Source organism: Microplitis demolitor, chromosome 5, assembly GCF_026212275.2.
Source record: "Microplitis demolitor isolate Queensland-Clemson2020A chromosome 5, iyMicDemo2.1a, whole genome shotgun sequence".
Lineage (NCBI taxonomy): Eukaryota > Metazoa > Arthropoda > Insecta > Hymenoptera > Braconidae > Microplitis > Microplitis demolitor.
In genome coordinates, this window is record NC_068549.1 from 19,498,742 (window position 1) to 19,510,782 (window position 12,041).

A 12,041-nucleotide genomic window follows, 5' to 3' on the forward strand; every position below is an offset into this window, starting at 1 on the left:
TATAATATTAATGTATAATATGGAAAGTGATACGACCGACGATGAAACGTGAGAAAATTTTTAGATTATATGTGATGTATAATATACTGAAAATAACAAATTTATATTTAAATTTATTATTGCTCTCCGTCTCCTTTCAGTCACGCGTAACGAGGTGGCAAACATATGACGCGTGTACTAAATATATATATGTGTTCATATTTTACAAATATTGTACTAGCTCATATATATATGTATGAAACTAAAGAGAGTTTATTTTATAGTTTACTTTCTAACAAGCCCATGGCTAGAGTCAGACAAGGAGATGTCAAATTTATCGATGGCAATTAGTGCTACATGTAAAGCAAAAGATCGATTTATATAGTTGTATATATATATATATATATATATATATATATATATATATATATATATGTGAAGTTAATTATTCCTTACGTGATCTATCTATAACACTTGTGTATACTCAGGTTCTTTGCGTGTCGCCAAGATGTCCACTTTGCTTGCTTGCAACTTGCAGGTAACAACTCTCAATATATATATATGAATGTATGTATATATGTAATGTACTCAGACTAATATCATAAGAGTGTAGACAGCCCTACCGTGATTATAATCCCCGCAAAATCCGGATCAATCGTTTACGGACCTATTTACTGGGTATTAAAATGCTAATATTTCATAATATAAAATCAATTTTATATTATTTATTTTTCATCCTCACTTAATACATATGACTGTTGTAACTAATGGGTTTACATTTTTTATTTACTCTGATTTTATATTTTTTACTATTATTTATTTACTTTTTTTTTACAGCTGTGGTGGTGCGGTATCTAACGAGGCGGTATATCGGAGAGTACAGTTCAACGAGTGGTAAGTCGGATTTAAAATATTATTCTATATGGATATATTGCTGATTTATATATGGAGATATATAAATACAGTCGAATCTCGTTATGAACCCGCATAAAGGGGTGTAGGGGAATATAATTCTAAGAATTTGTGTACCCCCACTCTGTCAGCGCAGGCGACAGTCGTGAGTTGAACTTCCCCTATTTTTTAAGCGTGTGAGTGTGTACGTGATTGTTTCCAGTATCTCGTTATGAGTCCGTTTGACTTGAGTGTTATGTTTCTTATATGTAAATAGGACTAATATGATAAATAAACTCTTAATTTCTTTTCATGAATATACGGACTCATATCGAGACTCTGAAATTAATTTTTTTTTCACGTTGTGGAGGGGGAAGGTCTTCCGTGGAAATCCTGGTTCACGGACTCATAACGAGACTCGACTGTACAATAATGACAATTTAACTTTAAATGGATGATAATTAAAAAAAAAGAAAAGTGATAATAAACAATGATTGTTGGTAAGATAAATTTAAGTTTTTATTTTTTACTCGGCTGTCACTGGGGATTTTGTCGGGACATAAAATATGTAATAAAGCAATATGTATGTTGATAAAAATATCTTACGTTACGAATATGTTATTTGAATAATGATATATTTATAAATACTTGAATAAATAAATAAAAATAGATTGGCCGTAATAATAAAGAAAAAAACAATATTTCAATTTTAGTAAAAAATTTTTGTTAATTACAAATATAAAATTTTGATAATTTTTTTAAAATTCAAATTTATAGACTTGATTTTCAAAATTACAAAATAATTTTTCTGTTTTTAAGGGAACATATAATAATTTATTATATAATTATTGAAAAAAAATATTTTATAATTTTGATACACAGAAAATTTTGTGTTAAATCAACATACTGCGTTTGTGCACAGAAAAAAAAGATTCCTTACTCTGTAAACATGAATAAGTGAAATTGGTGAAAATTCACTAATTTTAAGTGCAAACCGAACCACTTTTTAAAATAAGTGGTTCGGTTTGCACTCAGAATTAGTGAATATTCACTTATTCATATTTAGAGAGTAGTACAAAAAAGTTTTCTTTACCCCAAGAAGATTTTTGCATTATAAATTGAAAACAAAAGTTCTCTTGAGGTAAAAAAAATTTTAATGAGTTAAGGAAAAATTTCTTAGGTTACGAAATTTTTTCTAGTACTATAAGACTGCCAAGAAAATTTTTGTTTTAGTTTTATAATGCACACTTTTCTTTACGTCAAGAAATCTTTTTTTTCTGTGTCGATCATTAATATAAATTTTGTCCACATAGAATCTGTTATTTTGACACTTCTTGACAAGTATATTGATCTAATCAAAACTTATATAAATTTACCAAACAATTAGTTCGATTTTCTGTGACTTTCATAAAAACCAAGGCTATGATTTATCCTCACGTGAAATGAGAATTTAAATATTATTGAACCTGATCATAAAAATATAGAAATTATATATAATTATATTTAATTGTAAATCAATTATAAGCCAAGTTTCCTCGCGTCAATGTTCTGCTTGATTACAGTATTGAAAAAGCGCGCGAAAGTCACTGCCCGAGACCAAAAAATAATTCAAATTTAACTTTTATGTTTTGAATTTAAGTCAACTGACCCAAAACCAAGTAAAATTCGACTTTTTTCTCTTAAATGGCTACTGGGTCAATTTAGCCAAAAATAAATCAAAATCAAACGAGTTTGTCATTAGTTTTTGAAGTCTTTTTAAATACCAAGAAATCCTTCTATCAGTGTATAATTTAGGATAATCTTGGGCCAATTTTCTCTTCTTTTTTATTCAAAAATTACTCGAAATTAGGTTTTTTCATCCCACAATTGAACATTATCTAAAAACGGAAGACTAATTATTGATCTAGACCCAGTTTTACTCACAATTAACCCATTAAATTCATTGGATTCTCCCCATGTGGCCAACTTGACCTACTTAGTGTCCATTTATGTTAAAAAATTCAAATTTCACTCGATTTTAGCTTTGCTGTTTTAAATTTAAGTCACAAAAGTCAATTTTAAGTCAGTAATTTGACCGGCAGTTAATATTTCGCTGAACAACCCAAATTTTGTTAATTTTCGGACAACCCAATAAATGCATTGCATTTAAGAGTTTCTAATCACATCATTAAGATAAAAATTTTTAAAATAAAATAACACAAACGGCTCTTGTTGAATTAACATTTGTTAAACTTCGTGTTGAAAATCCACAAAAAATTAAACAAAACAATTTTTTAACACAAGTATACAGAATTTCTAACTGTGTAGCTGCCTAAATTAATCATCACTTCCTCTGACCTAATTCGCTGACTTGACCTAAAGAAAAACAAATGTCTATTATCTTAAAAAAAACATCCGGTTAATTCTACTTTACAACAAATTCTTAAAGTTAGATACAATTATCAACATACCGGATTCCTTATAAAGATATGATGCAGAAATAGCTTCATTAGCACTTGAATATTGCTTTTATTAAACGGATGTTAATTGTCATTAAAATATATCCAAGTAAAAATGAAGCGCAATCCATAAAACGAATCTAATAAACCCCAGTTAAGAGCGATAAAGAAAAAAGCTCGATACGAGTTAAATTCTAAGAAAATTACCTCGTTGCCTTATAAAACAGTTTATCTGGTCGGTTTACAAGTCTTTCTCATCTTTCTTAAACGAGAGTTCCAGTTTAGCCTTCCAGGCTTCTGAATCGGGATATAATACCAGTATATAGACAACACACATTTAAAATATTGAATGTAGTCTCTTCTAGTGGTATCGGTGATATCAGTAGCCATATCGAGAACAACAAGCCCAGAGGATATACCTCAGACATATCCTTCCAGGCGGTCTAGACTCCAGATGATCTTATATTACTTTTAAAACGCTTTCTAGGCAATCGTCTCTTTTAAAACCAATCCATTTATTCAACTTCCCAGTAACCAAATCACCATATAATCATATAATCATACATTATTCCTCATATATATACACATACACATATATTTCAATTAGTTAATCGGAAATATATAAGTATGAGTAACTAATTAATTGATATTTATTAATCAATAAGTATTAATTAAATAACTTAATTAATTAAAATAAAATGAATGAGAGATAAGTGAGAGTGAAAAATATGATTGAAGCTAGGTTTTAAAATTATGGAGGCTATCGACAGGTTGTAGGAAGTCAAGCGAACCGTCCTCTCCTCAAAGCTTTCTATCCTATATGAATATAATACACGTGTTGTATATTTATATATATTTCCCTTGGAGGTTTATTTGGAGTAAGAGGGTAATATAATGTAAGAGAAGCTATATATATATATATATATATATATATATATATATATATATATATATATATATATATATATATATATGTGTGTAGCGATCACGTCACTACTTATATTATTTGATATTCATAATTTCGGATAAGTCCGTCAACCATCGATCGCCGAATATTTTCTCCCACGCGGATACGACATTCGGTAGCAACAGGACACAAAAGTACACAGTACAGCTAATATATATCTAATGTGACTAGCATTATCTTGTGTTATATAATTTAAATAAAACTAATTATTTATTATTTTGTTAATACTAATAATTGGAGTCAGATAATTAATTTATCGTAGTGATTAAGTTCCAAGAAACACATCCCAGTCACTACATATATATATATATATATATATATATATATATATATATATATATATATATATATATATTGCCAGTGAGGAGGCAGCTGAGATTTAAAGACTCGATATGAAATAGGGCCCGAAGCTTGGGGGCCTTAACTTCTATACTCTTTTTTTATTTATATATTTTCTTATATATATATATATACACTACTCTTTCTTCGTATTATACTTAGTGTTTTATTATTTTTATTCGTTTGAGACTTATACTACTGCTTCATGATTCGTGTTAAATTCAACTTCTTCTTCTTCTTCTTCTTCTTCTTCTTCTTCAGGTTTAGCTTTAACTTCTTATTTTTTATTTATCCCCAGTTCAAAATAACGTAGAATGCAGATCTCTCTCATAACTCATACTCAGCTACCTCGCCCGTAATAATTGCTACCCTGTGGATATAAACCCCAAGAACTAAGGACCAATTTCCTTCCTTCCTACTTGCGAGGAAACAGGTGATTTCAATCGACTTATTTATTATTTACTCCCTAATTTGCTTTTTTTAAATAAAAGTCCAGAGTTTATTAATTGAGACAGTATAAATTGAACTAGTTTATTTGGGATTAGTAATTTAGTTGAGTTATATGTTGGTTTCAATGAATTTTAATGATTTTAAAAAGTAGAAAATGAATGATTGATACTAATGATGATTAACAGATGGAAAACTCGTACATCAGTAAGATGGATTTGTTCTCGCGTTTAATTTCTTCGTAATGCTGCTTTCTTTAATTTCACTTTGACTTTTTTTTTTTAATTAATTATTCAATTATTTTTAACAATTTTAAAAATATACATATATATTTTATTAAAAATTAAGACATTGGTAATTTACTAACGCACTTATCAAGTAATTAACTAAAAATTAAATTTATTATTTAATTGAATTTGAAATACGATCTCATGAATATATCGTATCTTATTTTAAATATTTTCGATTTAACGATCTCTAAAAATAACCGGTACTAAGTGGATAATTTCAAGTCTTTTTTCGGACATAAAACGTGCGAAACTTGAGACCTAAATAAATGAACGCGAATCACGCAAACTAACAATGGGTTAAGAAAATTGGATAGTAAGAGTAATCACGCGATGAATATTTTTTTTTATTTTAAGTAATTCAAGTTGTATTTAGTATTTATTTTATTATTATTATCATCATTTCTTACTTCATTTTTTTCGATTATTTCACTAGTCGGTTTTAATATTTTTGATAATTTATTTAAATTATACTTCAAGCCTCTCATTATTTGAATTCCATCTTTTAAATTTGGCGCCTAAAATTTAAATCACCGTCAGCTTAATAAGACAGACAATTTTCAAATATTTTTTACACAAAACTTTTTTTTTCTTAGTTGTATTTTATTTAAAATTACGTAAATAACACGGAAAAAAATGATGCTCAAAATTTTAATAGTTTGTAGTTTATTTTCGACTTAAAATTAGTATATTCGATACTAATATCAAACCAGGATCATTATATATATTACAAAATGGCTATTATTTATATTAAAATTTGATACACATAGAAGAGCTAAATTTGTAATTTCGTATATTAAAATTAATATGAAAAAGAATCGATAAATTGATATCTACAGTTATTACTATTCAAATAAACATAGAAAAATTTTAAAAATGAGAAACCGAAAAATTAGTAAACGTACATATTAATATATAAAGATCTAGTATACGAATTTTTCATTTTATTATTTACCACTTATTCGATATATGTACATAATAAATTAATTTATAATAACGAACAAATAACATTTTATATTAATTATTAGTCAATGGGATTGAATTTATAAAATAAGAGTTTAAAATTTTTGGTATTTTTATGAGCAAAAAATCAGTATCTAGTATACTAATTTTTCATTTTATTATTTACCACTTATTCGATTTATGTATATTGTAAATTAATTTATAATGATGGATAAATGATATTTTAAGCTAATAATTGATCAGTGACATCGAATTTATAAAATAAAAGTCAGTAACTTTTGCAATTTTCGGCTGGAAAAATCAGTATCTAAAATAGCAATTCTTAATTTGACTAATCATTACTTTTTAATAGATTCTGCCATAGATTAATAAACTTTCACTAATAAGTCACGTATTATACCTAAAAGTAATAATATTAACTTACTTTTTGAAATAATTGATAGTAGTTTTTGGGAATCTGCAAAAATTAGTAAACTACTTTGCATTAAACACATAATAGTAGTAATTATTGATAACAGATTCCACTTTTTATTATTATTTATCAATTTTTAATATTTTGTTTTTTCCATGAAGTAGTAATCTTCTGTAAAATACTAAATTGTCCCACCGCTGCCTTAAACTTTTTGATAATTTTTATCATTAAGTCCTCTGCATGTAAAAAATTTTAATGGTTTTTAAGATACAAAAAATATTGGTTTTTATCCAGCAGAGATATAAAAATTTATTAACGATTACGATCGAAAAATACCAATTGATTTTTTTTTTAATTTTTGGGTCAAGAATTTTTTTTTACTTTTGATAGCCATTATTTTAGATAAGTCTCCCATGGTCTCGGTCATAAAAAAAAATATATGTATTATATTTATACATGACAAGAGAACATTAAGAGTGAGTACTTAAACATTTATCACCTGGACGCATTCTACACAACAGACGCCCTCAAACGGTGAAAGCTAGACGTCGATTATTACGCGTTAAGAGTAACTCACTTTTTAACTTTGTATATATATATTTACAAACATATACATACATGTATGAATTTATTTATAGCCATACAGGACGATAAAAAAACGTTGATAGGTCCGTTACAATTACATGAACGTTTAAAAATTTATAACTAATAAAAAAAAAAAATGGTCCAATATGAAAATGTGTTTTTTAGGTCGATTTTAATTTACTAATCGTAGTTGAATTTTTAAATTCAATATTAATTGCACATTTCAATCCCGAAGCAATAAGATATGTTCTACTAACGCTTACTAGATCCCAGCTGATTTAACTCGCGTATAAAACGTATTTACATTCATTCAAATATACTCAGCTAGAGCATAATTGATATTATTCGAAAGATGATTCATTTCGATTTCAAGTCAATTTTTAATTATAATTATTGAAAAAAAAAACTGATAACTGTAAATATATACGAATGTTGATAAACACCAAAGCTTCAAAAATGCAACCGGATAATTTATTTATTATTTTTTTTTTTTTTTATACTTAAATTCTTAAATAGAAAAATTCTTTTGATCACTTTTACATCCCAATTTTGAAAAAATTTTTTTATTATTATTATTAATGAATATACGGAAATTTTTCTTCTTTATTATACTTATAGGTTATTATTATTAATATTTTTTTAAATTTTTTGAATGAGCAAATGAATTACATACATTTGAATTTTTTAACTTTGTTTAAGTACGTACGAAAAAAAAATTATTCTAAAAATGTTGAAAAAGTGTTGACTATACAGAAAAAATCTTTAAGAAAATATTTTGGAAGACAAACGATTTCGGGAAATAAGGCGAGATTTTCTTGAGTCAAGAGAATTTGATTTTGTCAGGAGATTCCTAATTTATTTGAGAAAATTGCGGTTTAGAAAAAAAATTTTCTTGAATCAAAAATATTTACCTTTAGTCGAGTTTTTTTTCTGAGAATTCGGAACTTCAAAAAATGACACAACGACGAATTTAAAAAAATTTTTGGAAAGTTCAAAAGAAAAATCAATGAATGACTAAATTCTGAAATATGGTGAAAAAAAATCAGAAATAATTAAAAAAAAACAGGTTTTTTCCGACGTATTTTGCTCTGAAATATATGATAACATTTATCACTTTTAATAGATATTCAAAAAAAGTTTAAAAGAAAGTCTGAAAATGTTCATTTCAAATATTAAGGCAATTCCCGCGTGAAAAAATATATATCCCAGCAGAATAGTAGGGGAAAGGGGGAGGGGCAAAATGGACCCCTTAAATTTCGGGGACCCATTACACCCCAAAATCATTCGAGGCACTCAAAATGTTAAGGCCCCCCCTTCTCCTATTAGGGGAGAGTGAGGCAAAATGGGCTGACATTTATATTGCATTCAAGCCCTCATTTCTTAAGGGGCCCATTTTGCCCCCCCCCCCCCTTTCCGTATATATTCGGCTTATATCTTTAGTATTGTCATATGTTTGCTATTTTGCCAGTATATATTCCCAGATATATATACTTAATTATAGGTTGTTATGTTTTTTTGTATTTCCAGAAGTTTCAAAACCGTTTAAAAAACTAAATTGTATGACGTTTTGAGATTTAGAAGTCAACGCTTTTTCCACAATTTTTTTCATAGATATATAAAGATATATTGATGTCGAAGTATTTGAGAGAATGGGAACATGATTATTATGGACGTGAATACATTTGTATCGATAAATCGGTCGTGAGTATCTTGGAGGTCGTGAAAGTAAACGCTTAAATTTCCCAGTAGGAAAAATGAAAGAGGATTAGAAAGAAAAGGAGATGAAGACGGAGATGAAAAAAAAGTAAATTATAAAAAGTATAAATGGTTGATTTTATATATAGTATGGACCAGAGTATTAGAGAGAACATCACGATGATTCTTGTGAAGAATGATTACCTTGAGAGTACACACTGAAATCAGCTCTTTTTATCTATCCATCTATCTATTTATCTATCTATCTATCTGGTAGTCTGTATATAAGAGCTCACTACAGGGTATTCTGTGTCTTCAGAGTTTAGACACAGAGGTCTATTTATATATATGTAGATATAATACATTAATATATATATGTAGAGTGTATACAGTTTCCTGTTGAGTAGATGGTACAGCTATGAGGTCTTGGCATATAATGTCTGTCGCGATTATTTCGCGATCCCGATTAACAATGCAAATTTTCTCCAGCCTAGTCCCTTCTCAACCTCATCTCGTCAAATAATTCTCCCCGATAAATTTCTAATTTATCATTAGAAAGCTAATGCTTCGTGATTTAAAAACCATTTTAGATAATTAAAAAAAATATTCTAATAGTTTATTGATGTTTCCAAAGGAAATTAATCACTTTTTTAAATTTTATATCTTGTAAAAAAATTTTATTCAAATAAAAGCTTTTATAATTTTTTTTTTATCATCGAAATTTTAAATTAAAACACTTAAACATTTTTTTTTATCTCAACTTATCAATTTTTTTTTTTAACCACAATACTGAATTTAAAAGTGAAAGTTAAACTTTCGGATGTTAAAATATTTTAGTCGAAAATTTTTATTGTTTGTATGTTAATTTTAAAAAATGATAAATTTTTACCAACTAGCATAATTCATTTTAATAATTTATAGCTGCAATTATAATTTGAAATGTCGGCAATTAAAATTATAATAAATCGTATTTATTGGACTATCAATAAAATGCATCATAAAAATATATTTTAATAATTTAGAATCTTATAAAATGACACTTTGAAAGATAAATAGTTTAATTAGAACGAAATGAATGAAAAAAAAAAATAGTGCGTGGAATATATGAGAGATACGGAAGTCAATGTCCAGTAAGTGTAGTCTTGAGTAAAACGATAAATAAGTCCATAAACACCTCGTTCGAATCGTGTCTATAATCGACGATCGTTTTATTTAAGTGAGCAACCGGCAGTAGCATTACAGTATTCAGTACAGAGCAGTTTAAAGGATCTCGTTTAAATCGCGGGTTTGCTTGGGGTTTAGTTGTATTGATCACGTTTTTAAAAATTATATTAACTCGAATGAAGCGAATAAGGCCTCGTTATTAGTGCGTTACGGTTGGTAAACTTTTATTAGTAACAAAACAAGAGAATCGGGTTTGTGCCATTTAAGATAACGACCTCAGTTGTAAGAGTAATGATATAAATTGTTTATTTATCGTTATGATAATTTTATAAAATAAGTCAATTAAGACTTTATATATTTATATAAACACTATGAATACGCATATATATGAATATTTGTTTAGTATTCTTTTTGTAAGATCATTTGAAAATATTTAACATTAGAAAAATTTTAAATTTCTCCAGTATTCTCATTTGAAAATTAAATTTTTAGTCATAGGATAGAAGGATAGAAGTGTTTTTGGGGACTTTAGGCCAGTGTTGGACACTTGAAAAATTTAAACAAAATAATTTGTGGAATACACAATGACAACTAATTTTTTAACTGTTCAAAAATACTTATTTTTATACTATGACACTGCAAGTTTTTTTTACGACAATGAAGTCAGCAGACATTTAACAATGTTTGGATTTTTTTGAATAAAAAAAAAATATTTTGAAAAATTGCACTTATAGTTTATCAAATTTTCTACATGTGCATTTTTTTAGAAATATTTTTTTTTTATAATTTATCTGTTAAAAAAATTCTACAAAAAAACCACACATGGTACCTCTACCCTATATTTTATATTTCTAGTGAGAAAAAAAAATTTTTTTTTAAATAAAACGGTTTTTTTAAACATTTTAAAAATTTTGAAAAGTCTTGAGCGGCCTCTTAACTTTTGAGCACAAACTTGGTCATAATTTCTTTTTTACATACACTAATGTTTGGGTGAGAGTGAAAATTTTTTTGAGTCACCTTAATATATGCATATATATATATTAAGTTTTTCAGATGACTTAAATATTGAAAATTTAAAAAAATTAAAAAATTCTTAAGTATTTTCATAAAATTCATATTTGAAAAAAAAATTAAACAAAAAATCATATTTTATATTTTCTGTTACAAAAAGTAAAAAATTTGAAAAAAAGCACTTAATTTTTTCTTTTAAATTTCTAAAATTTCAAAAATTTTTGAGCAGCCTCTTGACTTTTGAGCTCAAACTCGGTAAGAATTTTTTTTTGTCTCACCAAGTTTTGAATAGGTAAAAGCTCAAATTTTTTTGAATTACCTTTATATATACATATATTTATATATTAATTTATTTATTTATGTTAATAATATTATTTTATAAATGAAATTGAACTTGACCATTTTAGGGACTTGAAATAATATATTTTTTTAAATTACCGAATTAAGAGCAGTCATGCGCATATGTGGTCGCAAAAAGATTATATTGAAACTACAGAAAGATAAATGAAATAAATGAAAGTGAATATTTTTCTTGAAAAGTTCTGGCGATAAAATTTAACAGAACGTGAAATTTATTATATCTTTGATATTAGGATAAATGTAGATATGTGAATAGACATATATGTACAATATAAAGATGTTGTCAGGGAAAGTCGTCATTGTCGTCATTGTTGGTATCTCAATTGAGTATAATGATAGAGCGGTGTTTGGTATATAGTATAAGATAAATGTGTTATTTTGAATAGTAACTTTAAAATATATATTTCTATTCAGTTATAACTTGTTGAAATTGTTGTCGTTTTATAATTTAACAACGTAATGTAATATACAATGTTAAATAGTTAATATGCATAATAAACTAC

General features: G+C 26.7%; 1 protein-coding gene across 2 annotated transcripts in view; it reads left to right on the top strand.

Moving 5' to 3' along the window:
- Positions 1 to 12,041, top strand: part of LOC103579512 (ras-related and estrogen-regulated growth inhibitor) — a 52,641-nt gene that overhangs the window by 12,321 nt on the left and 28,279 nt on the right. For both annotated transcript variants that reach the window (XM_053739468.1, XM_014441426.2), the window contains exon 4: positions 817 to 873. In XM_053739468.1, the coding sequence (XP_053595443.1) occupies positions 817 to 873 (57 nt within the window). The remainder of the gene's footprint in view (positions 1 to 816; positions 874 to 12,041) is intronic.